We start from the raw sequence: 20,956 nt of genomic DNA, 5'->3' as shown, positions 1-20,956 counted from the left end.
CCTCCGCCAGTAATACTCATTTCAGATGAGCTCAGGGTGCCCAGTGTTTGTACAGGGTTGCTGATTTGCATGCTTCTCCAAATTAAAGTGTTTTTGACCTGAGCAAATGGATCCGAATTGCCGTTTGCTCTCTCGAGATACGAGATACGGGCCTGGTCAGCATGCACAAAGGCTTTGCAGTCCCTGGAAGCATTTCATGACCTCAGGGTTTCTCAGTTTTAGCTGGAGCACCTGCCGCTCACCCGCAGGGCTCAGAGGGGAGGGGATTAGCTCCGAGGGCAAGTTTAGAAAAAAACAAACTCAAGATGACTTATCACTGGAGATGGTGACTTTGGGGCCTTTGTGAATGAGGCCTCCCACTTGAAAGTGCTGGCAGAGTGTGAGTGGCGACCAGCCGTGTGACCTTGAATAAGTCGCACAAGGCTCCTCTTGGTTCCGGTCTGTGGCTTTGAAGTGGAGGTGACAATATGACCTCGTGACTAGAAACAGGGAGTGGGAAAGGCCAGTGTGGGGTAACTGGCAGCAGTGACATTGGCCTCATTGTGCTTGCTGTTCTCATGCTTTGGCCTTGACGTGAGACTCCCCAGGGCTGTGGTCATCGCCTGGCTGGATGCACACTCAGGGCCACGTTCTGTTGAGCCTTTGACACGTTGTCCTCAAGCAGGTGCCTTACCTGTACCTCTAGTGGGTGCTGGCCTTCCTGGCCCCGGGCCTCTGTGTCTCCTTGCCTGGTAGACATCTTTAGCCTGGATCTACAGGATGCTTCCAGCAGGAGTGTATGCTAATCCCAGGCTGGTATCCTCTCCCCCAGCCTCCTTCCTCCGCCACTGGTGTTCCTGCCTCCTGATTACAGCCATTCACCGCCCTCTTCTGTCCTTGGCATTCTCTACCCATCTGTCTCTCACACCCCTGCTTCCTGTTTGGTCAGAGCATGGCCGCACACTGTGAGTGATTGCTGGTCGCCCTCTCACCAGAGGCCTGCTGTCTTGGAATGCTGGGAAGGGGATCCAGAGGTGTGCATATTTGTTTCATCGACAGAAGGCCCATGGGGGGTTGGCCCATCTGAGTCTTCACCTTCATCTTTCCCTCCCAGGGTACTTCTGCTAGCACTGCCCTCCCCACCCTTCACCCCCGAGGCCATCGTCTTCACAGGGCAGTAGACGTCCCCACCGTGTGCTGCCTGTACCCCCATCTCCACAGGTCAGTGACCTGTTGCCTCCTTTCTGCTCCCCAGGAGTGGGCCAGTGGCAGCCTGGACTTCCCTGATGTGGTCACGTAGAGGTGTTCTCCCTGTAAGGAGAAGACCTCCTGCACTGGGGAAGTACTAGTCATTCTGGGATCCCTTAGAGTGGGGTTTGGTGAGCAGCTATGGCCCATGAGCCACAACCAGCCCACTACTGAGCTACGAAGGTCTTAGCAGTTTTTTCCTGGTTGAAACAAAGTAAAAAAAGGAGTGCTAATTCATAACACACGAAATACAGATTTCTGTGTCCTTGAATAAAGTTGTGCAGGAGCAAGATCATGCTTTTATGAATTGTCTTGGACTTTGTCACACTTCAATGGCGATGTTGAGTCGTGACCTCAGAGATCATAGAGCCCACAGAGCTTAAAATATTTACTCTCTGCCCCTTTACAGAAAAGGTTTTCTGACTCCTGCCTTAGAGCAGTGATTCCCAGTCATTTGGGAAAGCTTTTCACTCATGCATTCATTCTTTCAGCAAATACTGAGTGAGCACTGAATGTTACATGGAAGTATCTCGGTGTCATAGGGAACAACAGTGAATGAAAGAGTCTTCGCGGTCTTGAGGCTTCCATTTTCTTGGCTGGAAACATACAAACACAGAACTTTATAGATAGGTACATGGGTATATTACCTGGTAGTAAGTACTGTGAAGAAAAAGGAAGTGTGGGTAGGGAGGTGGAGTGTGGGTAGGGAGGAAAGAAGGGGTGTGGGGGTGTGAGCTGATACCTAGATGAACAGAGGGAGGCAGATAAAGAGGCATTTGGAAGAAGAGTTAGCACAAAGACTCTGAGGCAAGTTGGAGAGGGTCCAGAGTGGCTTGAGCCTGAACTGTCTGAGCAGATAGGTGGGCAACAGGTAAGGTGTGGCTGTGGCAGGCCACCAGATCCCTTAGCGTGCAGGCTTTCCACCTCCTGTCTCCACTGCCTCTCTCTCCAGGTGACTCTGCCCACCTGGGGCATTTGAAAAAAATGCAACTCCCAGGCTCCTCTGCAGAGATCCTGATTCAGGAGGTCTGAAGTGTAGATCGTGTAGGGCTCCCAGGCTCTGGGAAGCCCAGTGTTTATCTCTTGAGGCTGGAGAAGGTAGACCCTCACTCCACTCTCCCCCAGCCCCCTGCCAGTTCCTAGTCATTGTGAGGTCCTGGAGAAACTTTTCAGTCTGAAGGACACCATGGGTTAGGAGCTTTTTGCTGCAAGACCTCATGAAGTGCTTGGCTCCTAGCAGGGGCTCAATATCTAAAAGTTTGAGCTTTTAAAAAGAGGCTTACATTCATGTTGGTGACAGTCCTCTCCCACTGCCCTGTCTTTGAAGGACTGTTTATGAACTGGGTCAGTTCCCCATTGTCTTGTGGGTGGCTGGCGCGCCCCACCTTTTCCTGCATGAGCAGGATCAAGCTGTTTCCCCTACCATGTCTTGTCAGCTGATCCTCATCTCCTCCCCTGGCGCACCTTGCTTGGGGTCCTCCCTGACCATCATGTGTATGTCGCCCACCATACAGTTGAAGTCATGCTCAGGGTCTTCGCTCCCTCCTCATCCTCAGGCCCCAGTCTTGTTGGACGGCTGGCTGGTGGCGGAGCGAAAAAAGGATTTTTTGTGAATACTGAAGACAAAGCAAATCCTGCATGGTTCTCCAAACGTGGTCACACAGTCTAATGTCACCAAGCTGAGTTGGTGAGCCCCGGCGTGCTGGTTTCTAAGATGTCTGGTTGTCTGGGCTTGCCTGCAGGCATGCTGGGCATATAATGTCTACTAGAGGTGTGTGCCCGTTAGCCGGGCTGGCGAGTCATTTCCCTAACTCACACTCCTTCCTCTGACTTAGGATAAAAGTCCATGTGCTTTTTTAGGTGAGAATGGTCATCAGAATGCCCAACAAAAACACGCTAAAGCATATGGCAGCCACTTAAAAGGTACAGGTGTGAAGTGGAAATGGTTCTGTTTGATCCAGTGTTGTGACAGTACTTAAAATAGGGTCACAGGATTCCTGGTGAAGAACCCTCGCCTTCTGTGTGGCCTGACATTCAAGGACTCAGAATCTGTCCCCATTCGAAAGCATTCTAAAACCAATGTGCCTTTAAAATTTCAAGCTTTTGTGGGGGATTTTTGAGAGCTCTGTATGCGTGGTTTTGCCTGGACTTCCAAGGATTTTCCACCTGGGCTTCCTGAAATTCATTCAGGAATATGGTGGAGACCCATAGGTTTCAGATTGAGAAATTGTGTTCTAAAAGGATTTGTCTTGAGTGCTATCTGGTTAATATTTAAGAAACCGTGTTAGGCAAATAGGGACTATGAAAGCATTGAATGAGGATTTTAATTTTTTCTTTGTTGGAAAAGGATACTCCCTTTTTTTTTTTTTTTTTGGCCCTAAATGAAAATTTCTATGTGAAGGGTTTTCGTGAACTGGGTTTCCCTGCATAGCATGAAGTCTGGATGCAGACAGAGATTTTGGGAAACCAGTGTGCCTCAGATTGCGGGCAAAGTATATTTTAAAAATAAAAATCAGAATAAATTAAAATAGCTTGAAAGCTGTGTAAGGTAATTTGGTTTTAAGCCCTTTGTCGATGATGGTGAATGACTATCTTTTTTCAAATACTTTTCTTAATCCTGAGTCCTTGTATGTTATGTAATTGACTTAATTTAGTTCCATTTAGTACAGGTATCTTTAGGGTATAGCTCTTAGTAATTCCCAGCGATCCCTTGGCGACACTGTAAGGGGTCAGATTCACTTAAGCAGATTGCATAATTCTAAAAGCAGCATTAATTTTTAATACTGTGTATCTTTTAAACTCCGTGCCCTGCAAGATTCCAGGCCAGTGTCCGCAGAACACAGGGAGCAAGGCTCGGTAATTGGTGGGAATTGCTTGTGTTTTCCTCCTTGGAATGAGTCTGCGGCAATTTGGCCACTTGGCTGTTGGGAACTTTTCCTGCCTGCTGTTTGTCTTTGTCTGTTCTGGGTGCTGAGTTCTTTTTGTTCTCTAAAACAAAGCAGGCAGAGCTTTTGAGAGTTTAGAAGGAGGCCAGCAACACTTGCCATAAAAACATCATAAAGATTAATTGTTAATAGCAGTTCCGAAGAGAAAAAGTACTAAGCAGGGAATTAATGTAATAAAGTGAAGACATTTTTTCACCTCCTCCTTTCAACTAATTTTGGTGGTTGGCCTGCTTGTGTTTGCTCTTGTAAATGTGAATCAGAAACCCCTCAACTTGCAGGGACAACCATCTGTAAACTGCCAGTTAAGAAGTGTGTTGTGGGTGCTGTGATACCTTAGAGGGCTCCTGATGTCCCCTGGAGCAGGCAGGGAGGTTGGGGAGGTTTTCCCAAGAACATCACGCTCAGGTGAGGTGTGTGCACTTCTGGCCAAGGAGAGCCCTGAAGATGAAGCTGCTTTAGGGAGGGTGGAGGCTACGAGTGGACAGGGGTCCTGGGAGAGAAGCCTTACATGGAGGTCTGATTAGTGAGGAGGGGAGAATGAGGTTCATGAAGCTCTTGGTGGCAGGGGGAGGTAAACTGGAAAGAACAGGGTGAGTTTCTGAGTGCAGGGAGCCAATCCAAAAAGTCTGAGCAACATGAATAGGGTTGGTCGTTAGCCACGTATGGCCATTATTACCTCTTTCATAAAGGGCAGGCAGCAAAGATGTGGCCATGAGCAGCGCTCCCTGGGGTGTATCCCAAGGCTCTTACCTGCTTCCCAGGGGAGGGATGCTTGCGCAAAACCAGGAAGAAAGGGAAGAGCGCTCAGAGCTCTGGGGTCTCTACGTCAAGGAGGGAGAAGACCGGAAGAAGGACAGCCTTACTTGGTCTTAGGTGCTGTAAGGGATGACAAAAGGATCGAGAAACATCTTTGAGATAGCCCTTTTAAACTGACTCACGAAAAGGCTAAAAAGAAAATGAGAAACTAGTAACCATGGAATGATTGGAAAAGGTTGTCAGAAGGCATAATCCACTGTAAGGCATCTTGAGGAGTGGTTAATTCCCCTCCTGAGGGTCCACAGCCCGAGAGGGATCGCTTCCTGGTGTATTTTGACAAGCGACAGAATCCTAAAGCCAAAATGTGGCGATGTTTGTTTGAGGAACACAGTGAAGATCAGGGCCCGTGAGGTTGGGCAGCTGTGGGTTTGTCCACAACAGCAGCTGGGTTCCCAGGTCTTCTGTGGGGAGGGGCATGGCACTCACAAGGGTTTGGAAATCTTTTCCCTCCTTTTTAAAAGGCAAGATAGGTACAAGGAAAGATAAACAATTACATCACCATTTAAACGGTATTTTGGCATCTTCAGACTGTCTTATTCTAGGTGATTTTTAGTAATGGAAATCATACTGCATATATATTTTCTCATCTGGAATGATCATAACTATATTACCATTTACAGTGTATTTTCATAGCCATATTTTTTTAACCAAGATATAATTGACATGGAACATTTATATAGTATTATATTAGTAACATATGTAATATTATATATTAGTTTATGTTATATAATAGTTATTATCTACTTATATTTTATTATATCTACTTATACATTATTATACATATTCATATACACAGTGTATATTATGTAAGTAGTTACCATCATCACCACACGTAGTTACACGTGTGTGTGTGTGTGTGTGTGATGAGATCTTTTAAGATTTACTCTTAGCAACTTTCCAGTAAGCAATACAATATTAATAACTAGTCACTGTGCTGTACATTACATCCCAGGACTTAACTTCTTTTGACCACTTTCACCTGTTTCACCTACACACCCCCTGCTCACTTCTGGCAATCACTAATCTGTTCTCTGTATCTATGAACTTGGGTTATGGATTCTTTCTGTTTTTGACATTCCACATTTAAGTGAGATCATATAGTATTTGTCTTTTCTCTGTCTGGCTTATCTCATGTAGTGTAATGCCCTCGAGGTCCATCTATGTTACCCCAAGTGGCAGGATTTCCTTCTTTTTACGGCTGAATAATCCATTCATCCATGGATGGAAACTTGGGTTGTTTCTGTGTCTTGGCTGTTGTCAATAAGGCTGCAGTGAACATGGGGGTGCAGATATCTTTTCAAGTTAGTGTTTTTATTTCCTTCAGGTAAATACTCAGAAATGGAACTGCTGGATCATATGGTGTTTCTATTTTTAATTTTTGAGTAGCTTCCTACTATTTTACATAGCGGCTGCCCCAGTGTACATTTCTGCCAGTGGTGCATGACTTTTTTCTCTTCTCTGCATCCTTGCCAACGCTTGTTATTTCTTGCCTGTTTGATAATAGTCATAGTGGTATTTAATGGCTTTCCAATTTCATTGAATGGCGGTATCATAATTTATATAGCAGTTCCCCAGTTGTAGGATTTTAGGTTTATTCCCTCCCTCTTTTTTTTTTTTATAAACATATATTTTTAACCCCAGGGGTACAGGTCTGTGAATCACCAGGTTTACACACTTCACAGCACTCACCAAAGCACATACCCTCCCCAATGTCCATAATCACACCCCCTTCTCCCAACCCCCCTCCCCCCAGCAACCCTCAGTTTGTTTTGTGAGATTAAGAGTCACTTATGGTTTGTCTCCCTCCCAATTCCATCTGGTTTCATTGATTCTTCTTCTACCCACTTAAGCCCCCATGTTGCATCACCACTTCCTCATATGAGGGAGATCATATGATAGTTGTCTTTCTCTGCTTGACTTATTTCGCTAAGCATGATACGCTCTAGTTCCATCCATGTTGTCGCAAATGGCAAGATTTCATTTCTTTTGACGGCTGCATAGTATTCCATTGTGTATATATACCACATCTTCTTGATCCATTCATCTGTTGATGGACATCTAGGTTCTTTCCATAGTTTGGCTATTGTGGACATTGCTGCTATAAACATTCGGGTGCACGTGCCCCTTTGGATCACTACGTTTGTATCTTTAGGGTAAATACCCAGTAGTGCAATTGCTGGGTCATAGGGCAGTTCTATTTTCAACATTTTGAGGAACCTCCATGCTGTTTTCCAGAGTGGCTGCACCAGCTTGCATTCCCACCAACAGTGTAGGAGGGTTCCCCTTTCTCCGCATCCTCGCCAGCATCTGTCATTTCCTGACTTGTTGATTTTAGCCATTCTGACTGGTGTGAGGTGATATCTCATTGTGGTTTTGATTTGTATTTCCCTGATGCCAAGTGATATGGAGCACTTTTTCATGTGTCCATTGGCCATCTGAATGTTTTCTTTGCAGAAATGTCTGTTCATGTCCTCTGCCCATTTCTTGATTGGATTGTTTGTTCTTTGGGTGTTGAGTTTGCTAAGTTCTTTATAGATTTTGGACACTAGTTCTTTTTTTTTTTTTTTAAGGTAAGTAAATCCATGATTTGTGAAAGTGACTTTCCTGTGTATATGTATATCCTGAGGTTAATACTCAAAAGTAAGCTCACATGGTCCAAAGGTATAAACATTATTTTTTTAATGAATAAGGAATATGGTATGGGTTTATTTTAATTTTCCCATTTCTTGCTTATTTGCCACTTTCATTTAGTTATTTATTGCTCTCTTTTGTATCTGTTCCTTACTACTCTGTTTGGAGAGGAATGTGATTGTATAGAATCAGCAACATGTGATTTTGGAAACTGAATCCTAGCTGGTAAACATTTATTAAACCCCTACTGTATACCAAGCAATGACAATAAGAAGATGGCTGGGAATAGATCCGAACCTGAAGGCATTCCTGAGCTCACAGAATCACTGTCTTCAGGGCTGGGGGGGTTGGGTGGGGATGTTTGCATTTGATCACTGTCTTTCTCTAATACCTAAGAGCATCTTGCCTTTAAGAGTTATTCAGTATTTGGGGAATGACTACAGGGGGGCTAAAGAGGAATGAGTACAAATATTAGAGACATTTGTGGGAAAGGTTTCTTTATTAAATAATTCTCTGTTCAGTAATTTCACGTGGTGGCTCATAGTCTATGTTTTTAAAGTCATCCATGGCAAAACTTCACTGGGGCAGCTGGGCTGGTTTATTTACATTTATTGAGCACCAGCTGTGTACACATGAAACCCACCCTCCAGGTATCTGTAATCAAGGAAGCAGGCCAGCAGATGAGAAATTAGACTCCAAGAGAGATGTGGGAAGTGTGAGAGAAAGGATGGGCTTCCAGGTGACGTTAAGCCACAGAGTCAGGCTAGGCGATTATCTAACCTGTCTTGGTTTTGGTTTCATGGACATTTAAAGGAAAAGGCTAGACTGAGCGCTAGGATCTTGTTTTCAGGCATGCAGTTCTTTGATGCTTGTGACTGGCTCTTCCTCAGACAAAGGTTGGGGGCATACTGTTTATCAAAACACAAATATCGTTGAACTTCAGACCCCAAAAGAGATATTCCAAAATTAAAGAGATGTATTAGGTCCTTTTTTCACTTATTTAGTAGGACTTAATACTTCAAAAGTGTTCATTTTGTTGTCTTCCTGAGCTATTATTTAGATTCCTTAGTGTATTTGAAAATATTGGTTAAACATTAAAATTGTTCTAGTTGGACTCCTTGAATATCACGAAGTTAAATATTGACCTATTTTATTCTTCTTTCCCTTCCAGCTGTGTGGGGCAACTTCGTTAATATGAGGTAACTTTTTAAAATAATTTGGATGTTGTGGTTTGGGTTTATAGACACATTTCAGTTATTACAGATAGACTGTAGGTGGCATGGGCTAATTGAAGAGTTTAAAAATGAAACTTCTTTTTTGCTATTCACACCTGAGCTTTGTCTTTTTTTCTTATGGATATTCTCCAGGAATACATCGGATTTTACTATTTACTCAGGGAAAGCCCCTTTTTACTGGCTGGCTCCTCTGCATTGCCCACCTCAGGGTCCCTTCCCTCCTTTTATACACGGGAAAGGGTTGACCCTAGCTTCTGCCCTGCTAAAATGTGATTGTGTTCCTGGGTGGCTTGAACAAAGCATATGGTGGGGGTGTGCCTTTTCAAAGCCTTTTGAGGAGGGGGTATCTTTAGGAAACCACGGATGCCCCCAGGCTCTGGAAGCAGACCAGTGGATTCTGAGGCCACCTGTTTATCTCAGGACTCAGCCCTAAGGAGCCTTCCGGCCCCAGGGCGAGTTATTTGTGCTTTGTGATAAACAAAGGAGGGATACTTGGAAGAGTAAAATCCTGTGTTGAGATTCTTAAAAAAAAAAAAAAAAAAAAATTAATAAGCACTCATTGTAAAAGCAAGTCTGCTGCTGTTAGTACAGATTTACATTTAAAGAAAAATTTGTTCTACTTTGTATTCCTTGGTAGTAAAAATAAAAGAGCAGCGATCACAATTGCGGTGCTGGCGGTGGGCTTGGCAGTCAGATGCCCCTGCACTGGGCTACTAAGGTAAAGCATAGCTGTGCCCCCACCAGGCCTTTCGTATTGAGTAGATTTTGCAAAGGTCAGTGAGGTGGTGTGGATCTGATTCCTACCACCCGGGCATGAGTATCTCCTGACAAAGACTTTCTGTGTGCGGCTAGGAGGGGTGCTTAGATCTCATTTAAAGGAACTCTTGTTTTTTGACTTGGCAAAGCTCCATTTTGCCTCAAATCCCCAGAAAAGCCCAGCAGAGAGACTTGGACTCCTATAGACACACTTCCTGCCTCCAGTTTAAAAATCCCGTGTTGAGCATAACGTGAAAGTGAGATGATGTTAGTGGATTAGAAATAACCCTTACAAGGTAGAAGTGAGTGGGTGAGATGTATTTGAGATTTCCTCTCCTCCATTGTCTTCCATTCCTCGGGTGCACCTCCTTCTGGAAGGAATCTGGAACCGGAGACTGATGTTTTTGGGAAGGGGAGTGGCAAGATGGTCTGCAGCCTTTGGTTTGTGTTGTCATTTGTTCAGAATTAAGTGTTGAGGTCATCAAGCCTCTCAGTGGATCTCAGTTTCTCAGCTTTCTACTCAACAGGTCTATCCAGGAAAATGGCGAACTCAAAATCGAGAGCAAGATCGAAGAGGTTGGTTCCCTTTCCTGTATTTTGCTCCTGTTTTTTTGTTATGTTTGTCAATTTCAGTTCCTTCTCTTGTGCTTGTACCTTTCTTGGGGAAGCCTGATGCTAACCTGTGATTTTGAAAACATCTCCTCAAGAATTACTCCCTTATTTAGAGGAGCCTTTCCTCTGGGTCAGCATTTGTCCATTTGATCAAGGCTTGACATACTGTAAATTCTACCTCAGAGGCAAAATGGATTTACGAGTTTGTCTGACTTTTCAAGTGACCTTCCCAGAATTTCTTAGAGAAAGAGAAGTGAGTACCTTCACCAGGAATGGAGGCCAGTGCCAGCATCCACTCACCCCAGCAGGTGCTGTAAGGAGAACCGGCCCAACTCAGATGCTGGGACTTGGGGAGCATAGGGAGTCTCCATGTACACAGATGGGGAAGCCCATACCTGCTCACGGAAAGCTAGCTCCTCTGGTTGATTATCTACCTTCTACTTAAAAATAATTGCTTGTGTTTTTAGTCAGTTAATTGTAGACATAGGTACGCAGCTGTAATGTGGGCTGCAGGAGGAGAAGGGGAGTCTGTCATTTTGATCTGAAGCCAAATGTCACAGTGGCGGGGACGCTCTTGGATTGCTCTTGTCCTTCTGCCCCAGCTCGCAGTGCTAACACACAGGGATGTGGGTCTGCTCACAGCCTGCCCTCCAGGCGCGTGCTGAGCAGATGACAGGGAGATAATGTACAGATACAAGAGATTAAGCTTTGAGGGCAGCATTGAGGGGATTCTTTCTCCTGAAAAGAAGAGGGCGGTGTTGAACTGCCTGAGGTGAGCCTCAACCACCTTCCTTGTTGTAAGGAGACGGAAAAGTTTATTTTCCCAGAGACTTAACTGTTGGTAGAGTAAGAGTTCCAGCGTGCAGTGTATCACCTTGCTTCTTGACTTGTGATTCAAGTGATATAACGTCATTTCAAAGTGGAAGTGGATAGAAGAGGAAGTTAAAATCTGTTTTGCCTGATGTCGTGCCCATGTGGAACATCAGAGACGGGGGAAGTGGTGGAGAACTTTGCTTCAAAACTGATCTTGGTTATTTTTGTTTTAGATCGTTGAACCACTGAGAGAGAAAATCAGAGATTTGGAAAAAAGGTATGTGCACTTTTGGAGGTTTTTTGGAAAATATTTCTTTCTTAGACTTTAAGTCAGTATCTGATACAAATTCATCTCAATTGTATAATTAGTTCTTTTTTTTAATCTGTGTTATTCCATAATATGAAAGATACCAAGCACTTTCAACACAAGAACTTTTCTGTGAGAAGGTAGATGTTTACTGTAAAATTTGGATGCAATGTTTTTAAATCTATTTTTTTTTTTTTTGCTTTTGTCATTATGAACTATTTCTTATGAAAGCTGTGGAAGCTTTTTTGTCTCTAGAAAAAATTATTTATTTTAATAAAGTTATTTTTTCAGGAGTCTTCCTGAAGCCCAGCTACACAGATCCTGCATTAAAAGTCCTTCCTCTGTTACCGTCTGTCAGTTTGATTTCTACAAACTACGATGATGTTAAACTAAAGGCCACAAAAAAAAAATTTTTTTTTTTTAATTTATTTGACAGACAGGGATTACAAGTAGGCAGAGGGGCAGGCAGAGAGAGAAGGAGAAGCAGGCACCCCGCTGAGCAGAGAGCCTGATGCAGGGCTTGATCCCAGGACCCTGAGACTATGACCTAAGCTGAAGGCAGGCGCTTAACCCTCTGAGCCACCCAGTTGCCCCTTGTTGGGTTTTTTAACCCTGATTTGAATGATACTCATATAGTCCAAACATTAGAAGAAGAGAGGCTCTAAGGTGTTGTAATCTTCCTTTTCCAAATTCAGTGAATTTGTCAGTTCCTGTAAATTCTTGGCATACAAGTTGAAGCTAAGCCTTACCTTCTTTTAAGTTACACAGGACATTCATGTGGTTTCTCTCATATATTGATTAATTTGGGAGAATTCCAGAATAAGAAAATAAAGCTGGAGAACCTAAAACCTAGTACTGTGTGTAAGTACTATAAGAAATTAGGGTCAGTTATTTGCTTGTCACCATACATTAGGAAGGTTCCAGAACTGAGTCCAGATAAAGTGGATGGAAGGGAGGAATCATATAATACAGTGGGAACATATTTGAATCAGATGCCAGAGGAAGTTATGCCTCCCTTTTTGTTGTGGTCTTCCACACCCCCCAACTCCCAACCCTCTGCCTGCCATGTGTGTCTCTGCTGCACCCACATTCTGTCTCTAAAACAATTGAGCTCCAGGTGCTAGAACTTTTTCCCTTGAGTTTATTGGGGAAACTGTGTGTCCAGAGTTGGTCTTCAGAAGTTTAAAAAAGAAAAGTAAAAACACTCACCCAGCATTTATGTAATGTTTTGTTTCTTTTCTTGGGATGAGTTGGGATGATCTGCATTGTAGGAACCTTTTGTCAAGGCCAGATTAAAAAGGAGGAAATGGAAAGCTAGTTTTTCTTTGGGTTCAGTATTTTCAATAAATGATCAAAGAGAACTAAGGATGGAGAAGAGTCATCAAACAAAATGTGTTCATTTGTTTTCTTCTTGTCTTCAACTGATAGTTTATATGTGGTCAGGAAACTTAATTTCAGCTCTTAGAGGACAAAAAGTTATAACAGATCATATTAAGTAATACAAATTTGTTATTTGTCCTTTAAATTTTCTTGCCATTATTTGGGCTGAAATTAAATTGTTTTATAACATTGCATTGGGTGGGAGCCAGAAATCCTGCCTTCAGTAAGACTGGAATAATTTGAGAGATTTTAATTAGGAACTAAAAATTGTGTATGGTAAGAATAACCCACTAGGTTTTATGTTGCCCCCCCCCAAATTGCTCACTACTGATATCTTTTTTAGAGAGTAATATTTGTGAAAAGTGAATTAATTGGATAACTTCCCTAGGGCAATGGTTTACACACATGATCTTTTGAGAATTTTATGATTCCTTTTGATACTTACGTGATGTTCTTTGCTTTTGTCGAATTCGGGGAAGTAAAGCACAAGTATAAATACAATCTTGAAGAATATACCAGTAACTCATTCTTATCAAACTGAGAGTTACCTTTAAGATAGGTACAGAGGTTAAGTGTTTTTTACTTATTTCTGCTTTACTAGTTACTCATCCTAAAATGGTTCTGGTCTCTGGGTTGGTGAGCAAGTCAGGTGTTAGCTAGAAAGTCAAGTCATGGACATGCCTTTATGGTAGAAATCAATGGAGCTCTGTCTGGTTTTATTTTTCCTGGGTGATTTGTATGATAAGAATGATCAAACACCCACCTTGACACGAGCAAGATAAGAATGTAACTGGACTATGTTGTCTTGATGTGCTTATCATTTGGGGGCAAAGTGACCCCCAGGAAATAAGAATATTTTTGAAAGGTAGGGCTTATATGTATGCAGGAAGAGAAATGGGAACAATGCCGTTCTAGAAGCCTGAATAAGTGGGTTATGTGAGTTTTTTCTCTTCTGTACTCTATCCCCCATTTCTTAACAGTTTGATTGCCTGCCATTTAATTTCATCTCAATATCTTTAAGTGTTCTGTGAATAAATAGCAAGTAATGATGAGAAGTTACTTCTAAGTAAAAATGCTTCTTGTTGGCTACCTTCATAAACAGGAAGGTTAGAGTCTGGAATGGCATTAAATAATTGCTAAAAGATTAATATCGGGTGGAAAGAAGAGATCCATTATTCAATTCCTGCTTCATTTATCTCCCTTGCTTATCTCTCTCACACTCAGAAATGCAGAATGCAGGCTTCACGTGGGCAGGGCCTTGCCTCTCTGTGTTGTTTGCTTCTGTGTCCTCAGTGTATGGCACAGAATAGGAGCCTGTAAAGAAAATTCCTGAATAAATGAATGGATGGATGAGCCAGTACACCACTGCATAGGGTTTTAACCTACTTCAAGTTTTTAAAGAAGCATGTGTCTTTCCCTTGGCCATTTTGCCCAGTGCTGGTAAAGTGCAGGAGGGGAAGTCTCAGTGGCGTGCTAAAGGTGTCGCCCAGCTAGCACCACAGCAGAGTCACCTCATACAGTCCCCTCACGCAGTCTCCTCAGGGTCACCTCATACAGTCCCCTCACGTAGTCTCCTCAGGGTCACCTCATACAGTCCCCTCATGCTGTCACCTCAGAGTTACCTCATGCAGTCACCTCACACAGTCCCTTCACACAATCACCTCAGAGTTATCATACAGTCCCCTCACACATTCCCCCCATGCAGTCCCCTCATACAGTCACTTCACACAGTCCCCTTACCCAGTCCCCACATGCAGTCACCTGAGAGTCACTTCACACAGTCCGCTCGAGTCACCTCACTCAGTCCCCTCACGTGAGAGTCACCTCTCACAGTCCCTTCACGCAGTCCCCTTACCCTGTCCCCTCAGAGTCACCTCACACAGCCCCCTTACAGAGTCACCTCATGCAGTCCCCTTAACGCAGTCACCTCAGAGTCACCTCACACAGTCCCCTCACACACTCTCTCAGCTCTGTCATCCATGACTGCAGAAAGGCAAACAGTATAAGTGCAGACTGAGGAGGACCCTGGTGGAGCTTACCCCTGCTTTTATTTCTGGCTTTGTGTGCCTGACTTCTCTAAGGAAGAAATGACGGTTGTAAGAGAGTTCTTCCAACAGTTTAATACTTGATCATACGTATGAAATCTGAAACTTGGTTGCTACATGTTGAAGACGAACAAAGCAAGAAGCCCAGCCAGTGTTTTTGTTTATTTTAAAGGTTTTTAGCACACAGTGTTTGAAGTAGGTTTATCAGTCTGAACTCCACATGTCACTGTGTGTCAGGCACTTACATATTTCCTTCAGTTTTGCTGAGCTGTATTTCCTATAAGAAAACTGTTGGCTATTTTCTCTCCGGAATAAATGGGCAACAGTGTGCAGGTGGGGAGAGGGTCGGCCTGGAAGGAGAGAGACACCGTAGGTGCACCACATGGCTGGCTGTGGAATTTGGGATTGAGGCCGGATGGTGGATGTTAAGCGCTCAGAGAAGAGAATGGATGTCGGGGCCATGTGATGGGGGCACACAGCCAGTGCTGTGGTTTTCTTGGCCACCCTCCAGCTGACTGATGGAGAAAGTATTTGGAGTGACAAGGAGTGTCACCTCACAAACAAGGCATCTGTCAGGCTCCCAGAAGGCTTCCACTGTTCGAGCAAGAAGAATGTGCCCTGCCCCACAGCCGCTGTGAGAACATTCACTTGGCCATTACCCTGCTGCCTGTGGTGAGGACAGCTCCTGCAGGGCAGCCCTCTGGGGAAGGTCCTGTGATTACCCCTTGACAGCAGGAAGCCCTGAGGTGCACAGAGCTCTTGGGGGTCTGGGTCACAGAACTAGTAAGGGGGGTGACCAAGGTTCTCACTCACTCCTTCAGATTCGCCCACCTGCCTGCCTGGTTTTGTCCTCTGCAAGGGGAACTTGACCTTTGGAGAATCTGGAAGCTCTTAATAAGGGAATTCATCTGCATCGTAAAAGAAAGCCCTCCTGCCCCAAGCTCCAATTTAACCATGTTTCCACTCGTCCAAGAGATGAGAAACACTTGCTTCAAGGTCTTCTGTCTAATGACCTGTCATAGTCTGTTCACTTCAGCGACCATTAAGCAAATGCCTTCTGTATCCCAGCTGGGATGTAGAGGGGATGAGACAGTGCCCCCGGCACCTCTCCAATTAAAATAATGGCTGTAAAGTTGGTTTCTCTGAATTTACTAAAAGCACTTTTGTGCCTAACTGAACCACTTAACCACTTTAAGAATGGATATTTCAAATCTGCATTTATCAACTCCCATTTGATCTTTAATCTGTTGCTTGTACTGCCCTGCTCCCAAAACATCAGTAGGGGTTGGGGACCCATGGGACCTTTCCTGGGGGGAAGAGGCATTATAAGGTGAGATTTAAGGTGAGTTCAGAGCAGACCATGGGAGATGGAAAGTGCCGCTTGCCCTGCCCTCTTGTCCGGGGGCACCGGTGCAGAAGGAGATCCTGCAGTTGTGAGGTTGCCCAGAATGAGGAAACAGGCCTAGTTATTTTTTTCTTTTCTTCCCCTTGCAAGGCACGGTGTCCTGCTTTGGGTCTGTAACTTCATGCAGCTGCTTTCTTCCTTCCAGACCTCTCCATACAGCATTGTAAGGAGGCCACCACCTCCCTTATTTTGTGTTAGCTCTGGCTGTTCATAGCCTGTACCTTGGTAAATTTTCCCCTCTCAGAGATGGAATCTCTATCCTCAGCTTAATTCCACACAAGAAGCAGTTGCATATTTCTTGAATTCAAATGAGCCAATAACCGCTTATTCCTACAGCCCTCACTTGGAGTGGATAGAAGTAGCGGACAATAATAATGCCACAATCTGCCTTTGTTTTGATGGTCGTAGAGAAAATCCTCCCAGGAGAGGTTTGACTTTTCTTTTTCTCATCTCTTCTTTTTCTACAGCTTCACCCAGAAATACCCGCCAGTAAAATTTTTATCAGAAAAGGACCGTAAAAGAATTTTGGTAAGTTTGTACACCTGATTAATATTTATAATATCAAAAATCTGGCTTTTTAAATAGAGGTATAATTCACATACCATAATTCACCCATACAGAATATACAGTTTACTGGTTTATAGTGTGTTCACAAAGTCCTCCGACAGCACTCCATTCTAATTCCAGAATATTTTCATCACTCCAGGGAGAACCCCCATCCCTGTTGTCAGCCATCCTCCTCCCAGCTCCTGGCAATCACTGAAACTACTTTCTGTCTCAATGTATTTGCCCATTTTGGACATTTCCAATGAATGGATGAATGAAAGGATACAATATGTGGTCTTTAGGATCTGATTTCTTAAACTTGTAGTAATGTTTCTAAAGTTTATCCATTCTGTAGCATAAATCAGTACTTTATTCCTCTCTGTGGCTGGATAATATTCCATATTATGGAGGTACCACATTTTGTTTATCCATTTCATCATTTGATGGACACTTGGGTTGTTTCTACTTGGAGACCGTCGTGCATAATGGGGCTATGAAACATAGGTGTACAAGTGTTTTGCAGACATAGTTTTTCAGTTCTCTTGGGTATGTATCTAGTGCCACCGGCTGTCGAGATGAATCATGACCCTTTGAATTGTCTTGGCACACTTGTCAAAAATCAGCTGATCATACATGAAAGTATTTTTTTTCTATACATGTAGTTCTGTTCCATTGACCCTGTCTGTCCTTAGGCCAGTACCACTGTCTTGGTTTCTGTAACTTTATAGTAAGTTTTGAAATTGGGAAGTGTGAATCCTCCCACTTTGTCTTCCTTTTCAAGATAGTTTTGACTATTCTGGATCCCTTAGAGTTCCTGGTAAATTTTAGGGTTAGCTCATCTGTTTGTTCAAAGAAGCCACTTGAGTTTTTGATACAGACCACATTGAATCTGTGGATGAATTTGGGCGGTATTTTCATCTTAATATTGTCTTCTGATCCTTGAACACAGGGTGTCTTTCTATTTATTTAGGTTTTCATTAATTTTAACATTCCTTTTGTAGTTTTCAGAGTATAAGTTTTACACTTTTGTTAGATTTATTCTAAAGTGTTTATCCTTTCCGATGTTAGCATAACTGGAATTGTTTTTTAGTTTCATTTTATATTTTGTATTGCAAGGAAATAGAAATACAATAGATTTTTGTATTTTCTTATACCCTGCAACTTTGCTGAAATCATTGGGTTCTAATAGTTTTGAGTAGATTCCTGAGGATTTTTTATGTACTGTTCAAGATTATATCATCTGAGGTTATGGGAAGTTTAACTTTTGGCTTATCAGGAAGGATGCTTTCTAGTTTACTTCCTTGCCTAATTGTCCTGGCTAGAACCCTAGTGCAGTGTTGGATAAAAGTGGGAAGAGCAGACATCCTTATCCTGTTCCTCGTCTTAGGATCCAGGGTCTCATGCTCCATCACCTGAGCCAGCCAGGCTCCCCTCATGTACTCTTAAAAGGATTGTGTATTGTGCTGTCGTTGAGTGTTCTGTAGACATCTGTTAGGTCTAGCTGGATTGGATGTTTTTCAAGTCCTTCTTTTTCTTGCTAATCTTATAGTTCTGTCCATTATTAGGAGTGAGGTATTGATGCCTCCAACTATTGTCAAAATCTCTAGTTCTTCCTTCAATTCTCAACTTTTGCTTTGTGTATATCTTGGGTCTCTTATTAGGTGCCTAAATGTTTAAAACCCTTATATCTGCTTGATGGATTGACTCTTTTATCATTATAAAATGATAACATTTTATATCTCTTAACATTTTTTTGTTTTAAAATTTGTCTGATATCATCATAGCCACTCCAGCTTTCTCACTGTTTCCAAAAAAGTTCTACTTTTTTACATTCAGCACATTGTACCTTCCAGTCTTGTGTGTTCCCTTAAGATTTAGTATAGCTGAACCTTGTTTTGTTTTGTTATTTTCCAATTTGGGTGCCTTTTGGGTGGTTGGCTTAATCCATTCACATTTAATCCATTCACATCCACATAGTTGGATTTATAACTGCCATTTTATTTTGTGTTTCCCATATGCCTCATATCTTCTTTGTTCCTCTGGCCTTCCATTTTTCTTTTCTTATGCATTAAGTAAATCTTTTCTTATGTGACATTTGAATTCCTCTAATTGTTTTCTATGTATTTTGAAAATTCATTTTGTTGCTATTTATTCTAGTGCTTACCATCTATATTTTATCTCAGGACACTCTACTTTAGCTTTATACTGAGTTCTAGTGAGATAGAGAAATGCCACTCCCACATAGTTCTGTTACCCAACCCTTCTTGTGATATCATTTCTCTGCATTCTATGTATCACTTTAGTCCAAGTTACAAACGCCACAGTGCATTATTATAATTATTTTATATTTTATTATTTTTAAATTTTATATCTTGTAAATAATCTGAGAGAATAAAGGAGAGGAAAGATGTATTTACAGAACTTGTTACATCATCCTTTTCATTTCCCTGTCTAGTTTCCTTCATTGTTCCTGTGGGTTTGAGTAAACTTTTGATGTCATTGCCTTACAGCAATATAACTTTGCTCCTACCTACCCTCTTCATGCTGTTGTTGGCAAATGTATATTTTTTTTAATTTTACAGAGCAAATAGTATAGTAATATGCACATTATTTTATACAGTTGTTTTTGCTGTTGTGGCGATGGTGGAATATACATAACGCGGTTTATCATTGTGTCATTTAAGTATATGGATCTGTGGGCTTTAAGTATGTCCACATTGTGCTATATAATTTGGTCTTCAAATCGATCAAGAGTGGAAAGGAGAGTGTGCCATTATATATTGTCTTTTATAATTACCTAATTCCTTTATTTGTTCTTGCCCCTTTTGTTTCCTCTGTGGGAAATGCTGCCTGGGATCATTTGGCTTCAGCCTGAAGAACATTGTTTAGTTTTTCTTACTTGCCAGCTATTGGCAATACATCCTCTCATTTTTTGTGTATCTGTTTTTGTTTTTCAGTTTTAGAAGTTTGAGTTCTATATAAAATTCTTGGCTGACAGTTTTCTTTCTTTTCTTTGAATGCGTTACCCCACTGCTTCCTCTGCTAGTTGAGATAGACAGTAGGCTTTTGGTCATGCTGAGGGTCCCTTGTGCCTGAGGAGTCCTGTTCCTTGTCTCCTGTCTACTTTCCGTGGGCCACTGCCACAGTCATGAGTTCATAGCTTAAAACAACAGAAACTGAAATTCTCCCACTACTGGAAGCTAAAATTCTGATGTCAGGGTGTTGGCAGGGCCGTGCTCTCCCTGAAGTTTCTATAAGGAAGTCTGTTTCACGCCTTTCTCTTAGCTTCTGGTTGTTGCCACTGGTTCCTGGATTCCTTGTCTTGTTGTAGCGACACATCCATCCACTCTTTGTGCCATCATCACATGGTGTTCTCTCCTGTGTCTCATACTGGATCCACAGTTTACCCTACTCTGGCATGACCGGATCTCAACTGATTACATCTGTGGCCACCCTATTTCCAGATAAGGTCATGTTCTGAGATTCTAAGAAGGATATAACTCTTGTAGGGCAGTATTTAACCCAGTCCAAATGCTTACAGAATATCCTCTTTGTCTCTGATTTTCAGCATTTTTAGGATGATCTGACTTCATGCATCTGTGTTTGCATTTATCCTGCTTACACGGAGTTTGTGCAGCTTCTCGAATGTGTACATTCATATGTCTGGGGAACTCTTCAGCCATTATTTCTTTGTTTTTTCTGTTCCTCCCTTTCTTCCTTTCTGGTGCTCCCATTACATGCGTCTTGGTGTGTTTGTTGGTGTCTCGTACTGGTCTGAGGCAATCCACTTCCCTTTCTTTTTTCCCCTCTGCTCTTCAGGTTGCACAAACACTCAATTTATCCTCAGCTTTGCTTTCTTCCTTCTGCCACATCCAATCAGTTGTTGACTCTCTGTCATGAGTTTTTCTATACTTACCAACCCCCAAATTCCCATTTGTTTCTATTTTGTATTTTTTTCTCTTTTTAGTCTCTGTGTACTTCTGGTTTCCTCCCATTCTCCCGAACTTGTTTATGCTGGCTGACTGGAGGACTGGTGAAGGTGAGAGCTGGGCCCTGGCATAGGCAGTTTTTGTTGCTTGGTGGTTTTCCTGGGTCCAGATCCCTGGGTACTCTTCTCCCCTTTCACCAAGCCTTGTTTTATTTTTTCTTGTTTATGTACTTGTTTAGTGACTGGGCTGTTCTCCTTCAGTGATGTCTGCTCCCCTGGAGTATGGGACTCTGATGGTCGCTGCCCAGAG

The 20,956-nt window shown here is 42.7% G+C and overlaps 1 protein-coding gene across 3 annotated transcripts in view; it reads left to right on the top strand.

Moving 5' to 3' along the window:
- Positions 1-20,956, top strand: part of UXS1 (UDP-glucuronate decarboxylase 1) — a 90,236-nt gene that overhangs the window by 18,721 nt on the left and 50,559 nt on the right. Inside the window, exons 2-6 of one of the 3 annotated variants that reach the window (XM_059406375.1) lie at positions 8,791-8,818; positions 9,492-9,572; positions 10,138-10,186; positions 11,269-11,312; positions 16,640-16,700. In XM_059406375.1, coding sequence (XP_059262358.1) covers positions 8,791-8,818; positions 9,492-9,572; positions 10,138-10,186; positions 11,269-11,312; positions 16,640-16,700 — 263 coding nt within the window. Of the gene's footprint in view, positions 1-8,790; positions 8,819-9,491; positions 9,573-10,122; positions 10,187-11,268; positions 11,313-16,639; positions 16,701-20,956 lie in introns of all 3 variants that reach the window. The other 2 variants (XM_059406377.1, XM_059406376.1) reach the window with 2 other exon arrangements.

This window comes from Mustela nigripes, chromosome 7, assembly GCF_022355385.1.
Source record: "Mustela nigripes isolate SB6536 chromosome 7, MUSNIG.SB6536, whole genome shotgun sequence".
NCBI classification, from domain to species: Eukaryota; Metazoa; Chordata; class Mammalia; order Carnivora; family Mustelidae; genus Mustela; species Mustela nigripes.
This window is presented reverse-complemented; position numbering and strand designations above follow the sequence as displayed.